Genomic DNA, 17,797 nt, shown 5'->3' with positions numbered 1-17,797 from the left:
AGGACACTGCACGGCCAAAACAGAGGCGCCGCAGCCAGGTCAGACTGGTTTTAGAGACAGGATGCTGCTATTTTTAACCACCAGTAAAACTTCTTCAAAACAACTCCATATCCATGCAAAGGTCACACTAACTGCAGAGGGTCCCATATAGGTCATTAAAGCACTGGGGCTAGCAGATCCTTTCAGGGCAAAGCTTGGCAGAGGTAGGTGAAAAGCCAATTTTTTTTTTTGCCTCCAGGGTTATCACTGGGGCTCAGCGCTAGAATCCACTGCTCCTGGAGGCCATTTTTCATTTTTATTGGATAGGACAGAGAGAAATTGAGAGGGGGAGGGGAAAATACAGAGGGAGAGACAGAGAGACACCTGCAGACCTGCTTCACTGCTTCTGAAGGGAGCCCCCCCTTGCAGGTGGGGGAGCCGGGGGCTCAAACTGGGATCCTAGCGCCGGTCTTTGCACTTCACATTAAGTGCACTACTGCCCAGCCCCCATCTCGTTCATTTTTCATTTCAGACAACTCCCTCCCATATTTATCTTATTCCAAAAAGAGGAATTTCTATCATAAGTAAAACAAAACATCACCATCAACGATAAATGATACCAGGTAAGTCAATATTTAGAAAACCTGAACACATTTTATTCTAAAAATACTTTTACTCTTCCCACCAGGGTAATCATCAATGGGGCTTTGTGCCTGCGGGAGGACTCCATCCTCAACAACTGCCATTTCAGACAGACAGACAGACAGACAGACAGACAGACAGACAGACAGACAGACCAAGAACTGCAGCACTGCCCAGGAAGCTTCTCCCTACACGTGAGGATCTGGGGTTTGAACCCAGGTCTTCAAGAATGGCAACATGTGCACTCTATCGGGTATACCAAGGCCCAGCCCCTCAAAATACAGCTCTTTAACCTGCTAATAACACGGGCCTATTCCGCAGACACGATACCAGCCTGGGACAAGAAGGGAACTATCCTTTGCCTTGGCTGGCACTCCAGAGGGAGGGAAGGACACAGACAGTTGCTGAATGTGTCGGGTGCCGGGTCAGGAGCCAACTCCTTCGCTCACAAGCTCCAGCTACAAGACAAGTCAGTCAGCCCTGTGACAACTCCTTACTTGACCGGGAAGAGAAGGTCACGAGGGAACAAGAAAGCCACACGGTATCAAAGTATCACCACTACACACACCTATGGACATCATCTAATCTTTGACAAAGGCGCCCAGACTATTCAGTGGGGGAAACAGAGTCTCTTCAACAAATGGTGTTGGAAAAAATGGGTTGAAACATGCAGAAGAATGAAACTGAATATTTCACCAAATACAAAAGTAAATTCCAAGTGGATCAAGGACTCGGATGTTAGACCAGAAACTTTAAGATACTTAGAGGAAAATATTGGCAAAACTCTTTTCTGCATAAATTTTAAAGACATCTTCAATGAAACGAATCCAATTACAAAGAAGACTAAGGCAAACATAAACCTATGGGACTACATCAAATTCAAAAGCTTCTGCACAGCTAAAGAAACTACTACCCAAATCAAGAGACCCTTCACAGACTGGGAGAATAACTTTACATGCCATACATCAGACAAGAGGCTAATAACTAGAAAATATAAAGAACTTGCAAATCTCAACAAGACAACAAATAACCCCATCCAAAAATGGGGGGAGGAATTGGACAGAATATTCACCACAGAAGAGATCCAAAAGGCTGAGAAACACCTGAAAAAATGCTCCAAGTCTCTGATTGTCAGAGAAATGCAAATAAAGACAACAATGAGATATCACTTCACTCCCCTGAGAATGCCATACACCAGAAAAGGTAACAGCTGCAAATGCTGGAGAGGGTGTGGGGTCAAAGGAACCCTCCTACACTGCTGGTGGGAATGTCAGTTGGTCCAACCTCTGTGGAGAACAGTCTGGAGAACTCTCAGAAGGCTAGAAATGGACCTACCCTATGACCCTGCAATTCCTCTCCTGGGGATAGATCCTAAGGAACCCAACACACCCATCCAAAAAGATCTGTGTACACCTATGTTCTTGGCAGCACAATTTGTAATAGCCAAAACCTGGAAGCAACCCAGGTGTCCAACAACAGATGAGTGGCTGAGCAAGTTGTGGTCTATATACACAATGGAATACTACTCAGCTATAAAAAAAATGGTGACTTCACCGTTTTCAGCCGATCTTGGATGGACCTTGAAAAAATCATGTTGAGTGAAATAAGTCAGAAACAGAAGGATGAATATGGGATGATCTCACTCTCAGGCAGAAGTTGAAAAACAAGATGAGAAAAGAAAACACAAGTCGAACCGGAACTGGAATTGGCGTATTGCACCAAAGTAAAAGATTCTGGGGCGGGTGGGTGGGGGAGAATACAGGTCCAAGAAGGATGACAGAGGACCTAGTGGGGGCTGTGTTGTTATATGGAAAACTTGGAAATGTTATGCATGTACAAACTATTGTGTTTACTGTTGAATGTAAAACATTAATTCCCCAATAAAGAAATAATGAATAAATAAATAAATAAATAACTTAAAACCGGTAGGAAAGGAAAACAAACAAACAAACAAAAAGTATCACCATTACAGAGATAAGAATTTCTGAACAGCAAAGGGGAAAGCTCTATAAGGGAGAGAGCCGGAGGTCACCCCTCTGCCAAGTACCAGCAGCCAGCGCTCATATTGGGGCTGACGGCAGGAGCCTCCAGGTGACATGTGGTGGGAGACACACAGCATCACCTATGGACTGTGCTTGTCATAAAGAAAGAAAGTTTATCCAGACCTAACGACTCCTCCAGACCAAACTCAGGAAACTGGGTTCAGGGAGAAAGCTCACCTATCCCAACAAGGAAACACCAGACAGGTGCAGGTTTGGGGACTTTCTGAAGCCAGGTAGACAGTACACAGGTGTTTACTGGAACTTTTTTTTTTCTTCTTTTTTTTTGCCTCCAGGGTTATTGCTGGGGCTCAGTGCCTGCACCATGAATCCACTGCTCCTGGAGGCTATTTTTTCCCCCTCTTGTTATCCTTGTTTTTGTAGCCTTATTGTTGTAGACTTGTTGTGGTTATTATTGTTATTGTTGATGTCGTTCTTTGTTGGATAGGACAGAGAGAAATGGAGAGAGGAGGGGAAGACAGAGAGGGGGAGAGAAAGACAGACACCTGCAGACCTGCTTCACCGTCTGCGAAGCGACTCCCCTGCAGGTGGGGAGCCGGGGGCTCGAACGGGGATCCTTACACCGGTCCCCACGCTTGGCGCCACGTGCACTTAACCTGCTGCGCTATGGCCCGACCCCCAACTTTCTTCATTTCTTGACATTAATTAAGATACAAATTGGGGCAGGACAAGGAGAGATCCTCCCAACGGGGATATGCATCTGCACAGAACACACGGCGAGGGTAGTTTACCCGGAGAGAAATACCACCACCGACTCTAGAGAGTCAGATTTCAAAGCTGGGTGAACTGGTTTGAGCTTCAAGAGGTGGTGGTGATGTGTGTGTGTAGATCATTCCCCATGGCAAGCAGGGGTTTTGGAAAATACTGATACCCAGAGGCTGGGTGGGAGCACCAGCGGGTTAAGTGCACTTAGCGAAAAGCACAAGGACCAGCGTAAGGATCCCGGTTCGAGCCCCCGGCTCCCCACCAGCAGGGGAGTGCTTCACAGGCGGTGAAGCAGGTCTGCAGGTGTCTGTCTTTCTCTCCTCCTGTCTTCCCCTCCTCTCTCCATTTCTCTCCGTCCTATCCAACAATGACAGCAATGACAACAACAATAAACAACAAGGGCAACAAAAAGGGGGAAAACACGGTCTCCAGGAGCAGTGGATTCGTAATGCAGGCACCAAGTCCCAGCGATAACCTTGGAGGAAAAAGAAAAAAGACTGATACCCTCAGGGGCTGGGCAGCGTCACACCCGTTAAGTGCAAGGACCCGCACAAGGATGCAGGTTCGAGTCCCCGGCTCCCCACAGGTAGAGGGGATGCTTCACAAGCGGTGAAGCAGGTCTGCAGATGTCTTATCTTTCTCTCTCCCTTATCTTCCCCTCCTCTCTTGATTTCTCTCTGTCCTCTCTACTAACATGGGAAAAAATAGCCTCCAGAAGCAGTGGATTAGTAGTGCAGACACCGAGCCCCAGCGACAACCCTGGAGGCAAAAGAGAGAAAATCCTGCTACCCTCTCTTCCAGTTGGTGAGCCCCCATACCTCCTGATGTGGAAAGAGACACACACACACACACACACACCCCCAACGCTTAGCCTTTGGCTGATGGCAGGGTGGCCGCCCTGCAATGGGACCCGGTGCTGAGGGGCAGGACTGCTCGCTTTGCTCTGCTGCCACTCCATCCCGAGTGGCTTCGTCCAGGCCCCCGCGACAGAGAAGCCAGCACGGGCAACCCGTGACCAAGCCCTGTTATCAAAGCATTCCTCTGACTCAGACGGCCCATGCCTTTCAGAGACGGCTCGAAAAGCCCAGAGTGGAAAGGCCCTTTCTTTATAAGCTTCTCTGGTTTTCCTTGCACACAGAGGGAACTTTATTACATTACTGAGCTGGAAAACTCACCAGTTTAACGTCACAAGGCTGATGCTGGGATATACGGGCTGCCGCAGGCGTGGAACACACTGTCTCTTTTAGTAGTTTGAATTGGCTACATGTATCATCTACCATCTTAATTCCACCCCCTCCCCACGGTGGTGTGGGACATTGAACTTGGGACATCTGGTGCTTCAGGCTGAAAGCCTTTTGCATAACCATTAAACCATCCCCTCCACCCTACCATATATACTTCCTTTTTCTTTTTTTAAGTTTTTTTTACATTTTATTTATTGATTCATGAGAAATGATAGGAGAGAGAGAAAGAACCAGACATCACTCTGAGACATGTGCTGCCGGGGACTGAACTCAGGACCTCGTGCTTGAGAGTCCAGTGCCTTATCCACTGCGCCACCTCCCGGACCACCCATATATACTTTCAAAGGAGACTATGAGAAACAACCCCTGGCATGTAAGGCAAGAACGAGAAATTCTTGTGAAAATCAAAATCTACCCTCTTCACCTAAGATATTAACATATAATTACATAATTACAGACACACACACACACACACACACACACAAACACACACACACACACGGTCTTCCTTCTAGGTATAAAAAACAAACAACAAAAACACCCCGTGACTTCTAAGTGGAGAAGAAGCTATTTGTTTTCTGGGTAGACAAACATAAAAATAATGGTCTGAGGATTTTCCGAAATCAGGGTTGTGGAGTAACTAAATTAAAAAAAGAGTACCTTCGGGCTTGTCCTATGGAGTACGACCTGCATCCGAACGGCTGATTCCAGGAGGAGAGAGGCACCGAGCCCGCTGCTGAGGGGCACAAAGCACTAGCAGGAAAAGATCTGACCTCCAAGAGGACAGAGACTCTTAGTTTTTAGTTCCAACTGTTCTGTATGCCACACTGGGGTTGTATTGTTATATGGAAAACTGAGAAATGTTATGCATGTACAAAGTACTGTATTTACTGTCGAATGTAAAACATTAATTCCCCAATAAAGAAATTAAAAAAAATTTTTTTGAGACCTTATGACTTCAAGTCCTGCATTCTAACCACTGTGCAACCTCTCACAGCACTCTTCATTTAAAAAATATACTTGGGAGCTGGGCGGTAGCGCAGTGGGTTAAGCACATGTGGCGCAAAGCGCAAGGACTGGCTTAAGGATCCCAGTTTGAGCCCCCAGCTCTGCACCTGCAGGGCAGTCGCTTCACAAGCGGTGAGGCAGGTCTGCAGGTGTCTGTCTTTCTCTCCTCCTGTCTTCCCCTCCTCTCTCCATTTCTCTCTGTCCTATCCAACAATGATGACAACAATAACTACAACAATAAAAAACAACAAGGGTAGCAAAAGGGAAAATAAATTAAAAATATATGTATATATATACTTGAAGGGGGCCAGATGGTGGGGCACCTGGTTAAGCACTCACAGTACAGTGCACAAGGACTCAGGTTCAAGCCCCTGGTCCCCACCTGCAGGGTGAAAGCACAAGTGGTGAAGCAGGTGTCTCTGTCTCTTTCCCCTTTCAATTTCTGTCTTTACCCAATAATAAATATATTTTTCAATATTTTATTTATTTATTTATTTATTTATTTATTTATTTATTTTCCTTTTTGTTGCCCTTGTTTCTATCATTGTTATTGATGTCATTGTTGGATAGGACAGAGAGAAATGGAGAGAGGAGGGAAAGACAGAGAGGAGGAGAGAAAGATCGACACCTGCAGACCTGCTTCACCACTTGTGAAGCAACTTCCCCCCACCCCCCGCATGTGGGGAGCCAGGGGCTTGAACAAGGAACCCTGTGCTTTGCACCATGTGCGCTTAACCCGCTGCACTACCGCCCAACTCCCCCCATAAATTTTTTTTTTTAAATGGAAAAATATCGTAAAATATACTTGAAAGGGACTGTGGGATGGCTCAGTGGCAGAGTGACAGACAGCCCTGCAAGTGTTGGGCTCTAGGTTTGATCCCCACATGGAAGCAGCGAGAAGCCCAGAGATGGTGGAGCCATGCCTTGCTACCTGTGTCTCTCTAGAAACAGAAAAAAGATGAGCTAAGGAAATAGCACAGTGCTAGTGCGTATGTACATTCAAGACCTGCATGTGACCTTTGGTTGATCTTTGGCACCAAACATTAAAAAATAAATAAATAAAAGGTGCTAGGTGGTGGTGCACATTACAGAGTGCAAGGACCCAGGCTCAAGTCCCTGGCCCCCACCTGCAGGGGGAAGTTACCCAGGTGATGAAGCAGGGCTGCAGGTGTCTCTCTCATCTTCTCCCCTCTCAATTTCTGTCTCTACCCAAAGTAAATAGAAAAGATTTTTTAAAAATATTTTATTTATAGGGTTAGGGTAAAAAACAGCTAAAAATATGTATTTTATTTAAAACAACAATAAAGCGTGTGGAGGGGTGGCTGGGGCTAAGCACACATATCAGCAAATGCAAGGGACAGGGTTTGAGCCCTCGCTCCCCACCTGCAGGGGGTCCACTTTAGGAGTGGTGAAGCAGGTCTAGGTGTCTAGTTTTCTCTCTCCCTATCTCCCTATCCTCTCTCAATTTCTCTGTTCTACCTAATAATAATAATGATGATGATATAAACTTGTAAAGTCAGTTAGCCAGCAAAATAGCTCACTTGGATAGTACACGACCCTGCTATGAGCATGACCCAAGTTTGAGTCCAGCCTTCACTGCACTGAAGGAGGCTTCAGAGCTCTGTTATCCTTCCCTCTCCCGCTGCCTCTTTGTCACTCTCTGTCTGAAAAAGTCATCCTGGAGTGATGAAGCCCCAGAGACAAGGGGAAACAATATACTAGAAGGAGAAAATGATGAAATTGAGAAGGCAGAGTGGCCCCATCTTAACAAACTATGACCTCTCTCCAAGGGCCGTGTGGTGCTCCGAGCAGCTCTGCCAGACTGTGGAAATGCTTGACTGACCTGCCGATGAACTAACTCCCCTGAGATCTCTCCGCCCCCCCCCCCCAGGCAAGTTCAAAATGAAAAGCAGCTCTTCAGAGATTCCCTCCTTTTTCTACTGCAAAGTGGGGAAAAAAAAAAAAAAAACACTTCTATTCAATAGAATCAACAAGTTTAAGAGAAACTAAACACACTTCCTTGAGTGGGTCGCAGTAAGTGGGATTCTACTGTCTGCTCTGAGGATGGAGAATAAGGCTGTTACTCTCCTCTCCACTTCTGTCTGCAGTAGACAGAGCTCTAGCCTTGCCCATACTAGTCACTCCTACTCTTCACTGTTCCAGGATCCATTTCCACAGAGTTCCCTTCATGTCAAATTTTACCCAGAGCAAAAAGCCACTTTCTCCTCTGGTCTCTGCATACCGGAAGTACCAGCCACATGAGAATTTGCACACGTGTTCACCACAAAGATTAAGAAGTGAGTGTGTCTCCGAAGATATACAGGGCCAGCACTATCTATCACTCTGAACGTGTTCAACCCAGCACCCCTCTCAGCTCTACCCTGAACTAGTCACCCTTCCCTCTGAATCACAAGTATCAAGCTCTAGGGGTGATGTTAAGCTGTCAGCACCGATCAAACACATAAAAATAGCCGGGACTAGACTAAGAAATACTGAACTGTGGGAGAGAAGAAATGAGATGTGCCAGCCCAAGTGGAAAGGGAATGGGACTTAGTATAACGTCGTGAAAACACACACAAGCAGTTAATACACCCCAGGAGCTGATTCTGGTTTAAATGGTCAGAGACTACTACTGTGGAAACAGGTGGGTAATAACTGTTCAGCAGGAAAACAGAAAGGCAAGTAGACACTGAAAAGGGAAGAAAGTGTGACTATCACAGAGAGTCAGACATCTGCTGCAAGGCTTATCACAGCCAAGCACCCAGAAGAAAGTGGTCCCGGCCTCTTCAGAATCCCCTCAAGCCCAGGAGAATCTACCCAAACAGACCCGGTTAGGAACAAGCAAAAGTGTAAGTGCAGCTGCTGCCCCTTCTGAGACAGACCCACACAGCTGGAGGGTGCACAGCACCGTCCCCATCCCCAGTGCTGGGAAGCACACTTTCTGCGAGATTTTATTTTTTAAAGATTCTTTTTTTTAAGTTCCTTGACTTATTGAATTTTGAACCCTGCAGCAGGACCAGACCAATTGATATAGCCCGACATAGGCAGAAGAGCCTCTTTGCATAACCATTATGCTATCTCCCCCGCCCCCTTTTAAATCATTATGTTCAGTTAATGGTTTACCGTACACCTTCAAGATCTCACTCTGTCCTCCAGAACATTATGGGTAAATTTTGAGGACAGTCGTTTGGAATTAAATCTCTGTCCAGATAGTTATAAACCGTTTCTGTCCAAATACAGCCTTTGGGGAAAGGGCGATTCCTAGGATTATAAAACAAAACGACTGAAGTTCCTTGGGACTTTACTAAAAGGGCAGGTTGTACACAACGCAAAAACACCCCTCCTCCCGCCACACAGGACAACAGGACGGAATTAGTTTTCCAGGAGAGCCACGTGGGGCTCTTTTTTCATCGTGAAACTCGCGAGGAACGTTCCCTGGTGATCTGTCACCTGGATTGAGACTTTTCCCAAACCCTCTAGAATTTCCTCATTAAGCCCAACTAGGCTGTCCAAGTCTCGTGGAAATAAGGCAAACTTGAACTGCGAATAATAAATGTGAGTTGGGAAAGCGAACAGCCAAGGGAGGCTGGGAGGCAACTTCATTAGGAAAGTTTGGGATAGAGATGGAACAGGTGTGTCTGTTGGGGTGGGCTGGGGAGAAGAAAACAGAGGACAAGAGATGTGGGGATGAAGAAGGCAACTGCGATGAGCCCAGCGCAGAGCAAAAGAGAAAAAAAACAGAACTTACGTTACAGGTTTGGGGGGAGGGGGCTGGAGAGGCAAACCCCCCCCCCCCGTTGCCAGCAATGCAGGTTTTACCAAGGGGGACGCGACAGACAATCTTTGAGAAGGTGCACAAGAGTCCTCGAGGGTGACAACTGAGGGACGCGGTTCAAAGAGCCAAGAGGAGGCTCCGAAGGGGCCCCAGGAGGAGTCTGGGGTGCGGGTGGGGGTGTCAGGGCCGCGACAGGTGGGTGCGGAGGTGGGTGCGGGTGCGGCAGGCGCAGGGGCGGCCCAGGGTGGAGCCGCGGAGGCGGACGGGCGAGGGCTCGGACCCCGCGTCGGGGCCCAAGGGCCGGAGGCTCGGGGCTCGAGGCTCGGGAGGGGCGGGGGTCCCGGACTCACGCATCAACGTGCTGAAGGCCACGACGCCGAGCAGCCCCTGCAGGAAGATGCCGAAGCTGTGCATGAGCGCGCCGCTCTCGCAGCGGCCCGCCCCGGACGCCGCGGTGGACGGCGGGCCTCCCGGCAGCAACGCGCGGCTCGCGTTCCCGGCGGAGCCCTGCATGGCGGGGCCTGGCGGCAGGGGCGCGGGGCGGCCGCCCGCCCCCCCCCCACACCCCCGGGCTCGCTGCCTGCTGGGGCCGCGCCGCCCAGGCGCCTGCGGGGATTCCGAGCCGGGAGCCGGGAGCCGGGAGCCGGGAGCCCCGCCCCGCGGACGACTCGGCGCCGCGCGTCACCCGACGTCTGAGATCGCAGCGCCTGATTGGCCGGGGTCGGCGTGGGGGCGGAGCCTGCCCGCTCCAGCCCCGCCCGGCGCGAAGGGGCGGGGCTCCGGCCGGGCGGAGGGGCGGCGGGGGAGCAGCGACCGCGGGCAGCGCGGGTCTGGGGCGCCGGTCTGCGCGCTCCGTGGAGCCAAAAGCCTCAGGTAGGGGCCCGGGCCGTGGCGCACCGGGTTGAGCGCGCTCGGCCCGAAGCGCCAAGACCGGAGTAAGGATCCCGGGTCGAGCCCCCGGCTCCCCACCTCGGGGGGGTGGGGGGGGGGGTCTGCTTCACAGGCGGTGATGCAGGTCTGCAGGTGCCTTTTTCTCCCTCTGTCTTCCCCTCCTCTCTCCATTTCTCTCTGTCCTAGCCAACAACAATAACAAGGGCAACAAAATGAAAAAAAAAAAAAAGGCCTCCAGGAGCAGTAGATTTGTAGTGCAGGCACCGAGTCCCAGGGATAAGCCTGGAGGTCAAAAGTAAATAAATAAACAAATAAATAAATAAGGCTTCAGGCCAGGAGGGCGGGGCTAGAGACAGGAGCCTGCACGATAAATTCCCCGTCCGCTGCAGACAGCCTTGGATTACTCTAAAGCAGGTGGTTAAGGAAGATAATCCAAGAGACTGCACACAGGCATGTCCCCTCTATCTCAGAGCTCGGGCGTGTTTTGTGTGTGTGTGTGTTTTAATTCTCTTTATCTATTTATTGGATAGAGACAGCCAGGAATCAAGATGGAAGGAGGAGATAAGAGAGGCAGCGAGACAGGGAAGACACCTGCAGCCCTGCTTCACCGCTCGTGAAGCTTCCGCCCTGCAGATGGGGGCGGGGGCTCGAACCCGGGTCATTGCCCACTGCAGTGTGTGCGCTCAGCCAGGTGCGCCACCGCCCGGCCCCTCCGGGGTTTTTCTAACCCCCTTGTTGGTACCGGTATCCTGGCCAGACTTCAGACTCACGCACCGGCAGTCACCTGTCCCGCTCTCCCCACCACCCTTTCTACGCGACTGTCTCCAGTGCTCCGCGCACACAGGCATGTTTATTACCACCTGGACCTAACTCCCTGGGAGCTGCCCTGACTCCTACTCCAGTGTCTCTGTTCCCATTCTCGCATCTCATCTCCCCCCCGCTGCTCTCTTCAGACGTCTCCTTAGGCACAGGACAGGGTTCCTGACCACCCGCTGCAGCCACTTAATGCCTTTATTATTTCACACAACATTGGACATTTGTGGACCAATAAATACCCTATGTAAAGAATTTTCCTCTACGCAAGTAGTCACCAAGGGGCCAGGTGGTGCACACCTGATTGAGTGTGCACACATTACAGTGCACAAGGACCCGGGTTCGAGCCCCTGACCTGCCACTTGCAGGGGGAAAGCTTCCCAGCGATGTAGCAGGTCTGCAGGTATCTCTCTCTCCCTCTCTATCTCCTCCTTCCCTCTCCATGTGTGTCTCTATCAAAAGTAAATGCATAAACCAATTAAAAATAAATATTGGGAGTTGGGCGGTAGCACAGCGGGTTAAACGTTTAGCAAGTGGTACCAAACGCAAGGGCCGGCGAAAGGATCCCGGTTCGAGCCCCCGGCTCCCCACCTGCAGGGGAGTCGCTTCACAAGCGGTGAAGCAGGTCTGCAGGTGTCTTTCTCTCCTCTTCTCTGTCTTCCCCTCTCTCCATTTCTCTCTGTCCTATCCAACAACAATGACATCAATAATAACTACAACATTAAAACAAGGGCAACAAAAGGGGATAAATATAAAAAATAAATAAATAAATAAATGTTAAAAGTCACCAAGGACTTCCAGTGATACTAAAGCTTAACCAAAAGTGATCTTGGTTACTTACTGTTATCTGGATTATCCAGAGAATCAGCTGCTGTTCGGTCGACCCTTAGAGCCAGTTTCCCACCGTTCTCTTTAACAACCCACTTCTCATACCTCTGTGGCTTTTCACGGCATCCTAATTGCATGAGATAGTTTCCTTCCTCCTACTGCATGAACTCCTGCAAGTGCTGCAAGGCCTGCCCGCCCTCTCCTGGGTTTTCGTATTAGCTCCCATATTAGCTCCCGTGTGCCCTCACCACACCAAGGGGGAGGCTCCGAGCGGAAGGGCAGGAAAACTGGCTTTATTTACCCTCGAATGGAACACAGTAGCTGGCACAGACAGTATGCAACAAAATGCTTTTTTTAAAATTAAGCTTGATTTTAATTTATAAAATTTAAAACTCTCCACAAGATTTGTCCATGGGAAATACAGAAAATCAAGTTAAGAAAATAAATAAGAGAAAATTGCATTATTCTACGAAGGTCTGTAATAAGTTACAGTTCAAATTCAGACAGAACAAATGAGGAGGTGCACTTAAAGCAGAAGAGACTGTGCTTAGAAACAGACAGCTCCGGGAAAATTGCACACAGGGCTGAAAAAGGTCTGAACAAAGCACTGCTCTGCACACCCAGTTGGCAGAGGAAGACCTGTTGCTGTTAATACCAAGGCAAACACAGATCAGCAAGCAGCAGTCTTCAGGGCAGGGAAGATAGTCTAAAGGTTATGCAAAAAGACTCATGCCAGAGGCTCCCAAAGTCCCGGATTCAATCCCCTCCACCACCACTAAAAAGCTGAGCAGTGCTCTGGTATTACAGATTACAAAGAAAAAAAAAATGCGTGGTAGAATGCCTAGTGCCATGAGTAGGCCACAGAGGGAAAATTCTACTCTTCCTACCTTTCCTGAATAAAGATTTAACATCATGTGAATTCAGGGAGAAGGGGTAGACGGAAGGAGAGGGGATTTTGGCAAGCTTTCCTTTCCTGATGTAGAAATGAACTTGTCCTCTGCTCATAGATGTGTTTCTGAGTCCCCACTGGAATTTTGAGATTTACTCGGGGTAAGATACCTTCTTGCTGTCAAACGAAGTTAGATACAGCTTAAGCCCGAATTTAACTTTCTTTCGACCACTTGAAGCTATTATGGCACAAGTTTATGTACACTTTTAAAAACTCACGCAGACTATCCATCCAAAATAGTCATTTTTTTAAATCCCTTGAAATTATACCGTCAAATTGGATGGCGATCATTTTAATATGTCTCTTTGTGCATATTTCTCCTTAGGTATACTTTAGCCTTGATGTGTAACTTTCAAAAATTAAGAGAAAAACAGCAAGCAGGAAGGATACAATGCAATATGCATTTCATTTTTGTTTCACACAAGCAGCTTTAAAAAAAAAGAAAAAAGACAAAATACATTAAACAAAGTGCATTAGTTCCAACAAGTTAGTATTAGAAAGAGGCCCGACACGATGCTGGAACCAGCCAGCAGTCCTGCCCCAGAAGGCCTCAGATTGTCTTTAGAGAATATTCAACCAAAATAAGGAGGAGAAAAAGAAATGACAGCACTTTAAAAATCTCAGTAAGACATTCACACTGCACTTCCCTAGAAACTTCTTGTGAAAGGAACTTCCCCGTTTAAACTTTGTCTAAACTTTGCAACTGCCACTAATCATCAGCTTTGTGGTTTGATTGAGCTCCAAAACCTACCTTCCCCCTCCCCGTCCTTTTAACATTATTTGCCCACCTCCACTTTGTGAAGCTAGGCATGCAATTACATTGAATAAGCCATGCCAAAACCCTCCGGAGTGGATTTCTACACCCACACAAGAACGGCATAACTTCTCAGCATTGTACTGTTTCTAGAAATAGTTGCAATCTTTATCTACCGTGGCCCAGGGTCTAGACTTTACTGCTGGTGATGAAGACACATCTGGAAAGGCTGTGGCTTAGTTCCCTTTAGAAAGTTCTTTTAGGATAAGCCATAGCACCAGGGGGTAGGAACAAACTGTGTTAAGTAAGTAAAGACATAAAAAGGAGGGAGTTTTAAGCCCATATTTCCATTCTCCCAACCTCCACTCCTGGTTTTGCTGGTTCTTGTGAAGACTGAAGATTCTGAAGGGTCATAACAAAGAAAACCAACCTCCAGTGCATGTACCATTCTCTACCTGTTTTTACGCCTGAACTCCCCAAGGCTGTTCTCACAGTTACCTGTGTAGTCTGGAGTAAGTATTGAGGAAAATGCCCCATGGCATTCAGTAGGTTTAGAACCAGATTCTAGGAATCTAGACCTCTTCTGCGGAAACTTCAGTCCGCTGGTAACTTATTTAGACAAATTCAAATTTCCACAGTATGTGCAGTCTCACATGTGGGAGGGAAATCAGCAGTCACTAGCAGAACATTGTAAATAAGGAATTGTAATTGTATGAGAGGAGTTCTTCTGACTCAGAGCTGTTGGGTCAGCACCGTGGCCAAGACACACGGCTACTTACAGTGGACCCAGGACAAAACAGATTTAAACTTTAAAAGGGGTATCTGGCCCCCACCAATATTTATACTTCATTTCTCTCCATCTTCAGTAAGGATAGCTGATGACACAGGACATTTATGGACTTACACACACACACACACACACACACACACACACACACCCCTTATGTGTACAACCAGAATTCAAACCCAGTGTGTCTCCATTGTTGAAGCTAAAGTCCTGGCAGCTCTCTCAGGGCTCCGACGATTCAGTCAGCTAATGATGTCTTGAACATGACAGTTTTTGATGATAGGTGCCAACTAAATATAAATGCCTATGAGTTTTCCCAAAATTCCCAACTAGATAAATGGGGTTACCTATTGTTAACAATTCCTGGTCTGTCTTCCAGAAATACTTGCTAGCCTGAAAAAGGGGAGCTGAGCCCTACACTACCCAAGGCCTCCTAGATAGCATTCAGCATATTAGTGACTGAACTGGAACAGAGGAGCAAGCAAAAGGGATTCAAGTCCTTAGGAAGGTCTTATATGTCTTCTCTCTTACAGTAAAAACCAAACTTTCAGGAGAAGAGGCATATAAAGGCCAAGTTCTAAATTAGTATTTTTTTTGTTCACCTCTATCATAGTTCAATGAATAGTCAAAGCCCTTTTCACTCCAGAAACTGGTAACTACTCTTCCCTGACCTCAAGTATGTATAATGTAGATGCTAGGAGTCACCCACATTGAGAAAGAAAGGTGAATGGGGCGGTGGTGGTAGTGGCAAAAAACAAAAGCCTTCTGAATTGAGCACTGGGACTCTGATGAGCAGATTGTTCATGGAAGAAACCATTGTGGTTCCCAGAATATAGTTCAAACGTCACAGCCGATTTCTTCATGTGTCGCAAAAGGTCTCCCTTATCACTAACACTGCAGTTAATAGGTTGATCCTTGATCCATTTACATTAAGGTTTAGGAGGATGGTATCATTCGTTCACTATTTCCGAGTCTGCCAAATCAAGCTAAAAAATGGATCACAGAGCAGCCTGGGAGGTGGTACAGTAGCTAAAGCCTTGGGCCTAAGAACATAAGGTCCTAAATTCAATCTCCAGCAACTCAGTTTTCTTTCTCTTCGCATGTATGTTATTAAAAAAAAAAAAAAAGGAAGCCTTTAATCCCCCGCACCACCATAAGCCAGAGCTGAGCAGTGCTCTGGTAAAAAAAAAAAAAAAAAAAAAAAGGAGAGAGAGAGAGAAAAGATAAGTCTTTAAAACAATGAATCCTGGACAACTTTCTGACTTCAGGCTGAGGAGCCAACTGAAAGTAAAACCTGAAGACACAGTCCCTTCACAATCTCTCTCTCTTATAAATTTAAGGTTTTGCATTTTTAAATAACAAGGCTCACATATCTATGTACGGCACACAAACACTTCACTCCAACATGGTCAGTTATCAGGTTAAAATCTGGTCCAGTCACTGGCATCGGACTGTCACTGCTGTGTAGCCCAGCCCCAGCAGCTTTATGAGGCCAGTCTGATCTCATGTTTAAAAATGCCCTCTGTCACTTGCTCAGTTGTCCTTTCAAATGTAATATCTGGAGGTGTCTAGTGCGGTGCTTGATAAACTGAGCCTCAGTATGAAGATATAATGCACACAGAAAGGACCCCTACTCACTTGTTCTGCTTACACAGTCTCTAGGAGAAAGCTGAGCTTGAATGGTCCTGGTATGCACAGTCAGCTGGGACAGCTCTATCCAGAACACAGATCACACACAACCAGGTGCTTCACCTTTCAGGAGCTCTGTCCCCTTTACCTCTGAAGGGAGGTAGTTCTACATTGTACAGGGTTTTGGAGAAATGAGAGAGAGAGAGAGAGAGAGAGAGATTATAGCATTTCTTACTATTGGTAAATGTTCCCTATAAGAAATAAATCTTATTTCAATGAGTAAGATGGTAATTGATTCCAAAAGTCTCTTGTCACACTGACTTTCAAGGAATCTTCTTTGCTTTAGTTCCTTGGTGGCTGAGCTCTCAGGAGAAACTACCGTGTAAAACAGACGTCCCCCCAGAAGCTCATTTATTTAATGTTAATTGCCCCTGAGTGCATACGTATACTTCTTCGTGGGCACAGAATTAATCAAATTTTAAAAACTTGGATCTCTAAGTAAGCTCAGACATACTAACTTTTGCTTAAATGAAGCTTCTTTCCAGGTGTCTCTGGAGAGTTGATGCTTTAGTGTATGACCTGGCTGGGTGGCTTGAGAGAAGTGACCAATGGAGAGAGGACTCAAGATCACAGAATGTTTGCCAGTGTCCACAAAAACAAGAGTGTGTGGTCCAAGGGGATGGTGGGAGTAAAAAGAAAATTACAATCACTTCAGCATTACCTTAATGCTGGTTAAATTTGACTCAGTTTGCAGCTTTAAGACATTCCCAAACACTGGAGAGGAATGATTAGGCTGTAAGTTTTCAGTTCACTAGGACAATTCAAAAACTCAGCAAAGCAGACTACTTCAAGGAGGCAGTGTGTGTGTGTGTGTGTGTGTGTGTGTGTGTGTGTGTGTGTGTGTCAACTCCTCACTCCTCAGGGTGGAAGCTAGTGCTGTTTTACTCTAGGAGCTATCACTGCAGTCCTAAGGGAAAAGTCACAGCTGGTTTCATGTTCATTTGAATTGGCTTTTTTAAAAATAAAAAAGCACCTACGAGAAAAGGAAGTTGTCGGTCAATGAGGTCAGCTTCAAGTGTAAGGGTCTGAACAATGACAAGTGTGACCTTTGACTAGGCAAAGGGGTTTCTAGGCTCCGAAACCACCCTCGCTCGGTCATTATCCAGTCACTGGAGTCCCAATGTCCCAGGAAATGCGCGCTGCTATGACCTTTGACTAGGCAAAGGGGTTTCTAGGCTCCGAAACCACCCTCGCTCGGTCATTATCCAGTCACTGGAGTCCCAATGTCCCAGGAAATGCGCGCTGCTATGACCTTTGACTAGGCAAAGGGGTTTCTAGGCTCCGAAACCGCCCTCGCTCGGTCATTGTCCAGTCACTGGAGTCCCACTGTCCCAGGAAATGCGCGCTGCTATCCTCTCTGCTGGACTTCTACAGAATGTGCCTGGAGACACCCAGGAGGGAAGGGGGCTTTACTGGAGACTCAAGGACCACTTACTGAATTTCACCCCAAGTAAGAAATCTAGAAATGAAACCGAAGTAGAGACAAGGAAATACAAAATGAAAGCCACTGAATTCCTTATGAGAACCAACAGGGAGCGAGCGACTGAAATGAAATACTAATAACCTTTTTAAGATACTACTGAAAGCAGGTAGCCAAGCCGGGTCAAGACTGAAGGACGAGTTAGTTCTCAGGTCAGGTCAGGAAAGGAATCGAAAGCACGCCATTCTCCTCC

The 17,797-nt window shown here is 47.2% G+C and overlaps 1 protein-coding gene across 1 annotated transcript in view; it reads right to left on the bottom strand.

Annotated features, from left to right (window-relative positions):
* STIMATE (STIM activating enhancer) overlaps positions 1 to 10,084 on the bottom strand; it is a 48,339-nt gene extending 38,255 nt beyond the window's left edge. Inside the window, exon 1 of the mRNA XM_007519202.3 lies at positions 9,764 to 10,084. Coding sequence (XP_007519264.3) covers positions 9,764 to 9,926 — 163 coding nt within the window. The 5' untranslated portion in view covers positions 9,927 to 10,084. The remainder of the gene's footprint in view (positions 1 to 9,763) is intronic.
* Positions 10,085 to 17,797: the final 7,713 nt, after the last annotated feature.

The sequence above is a fragment of the Erinaceus europaeus genome, chromosome 12 (assembly GCF_950295315.1).
Source record: "Erinaceus europaeus chromosome 12, mEriEur2.1, whole genome shotgun sequence".
Classification (NCBI taxonomy): domain Eukaryota; kingdom Metazoa; phylum Chordata; class Mammalia; order Eulipotyphla; family Erinaceidae; genus Erinaceus; species Erinaceus europaeus.
This window is presented reverse-complemented; position numbering and strand designations above follow the sequence as displayed.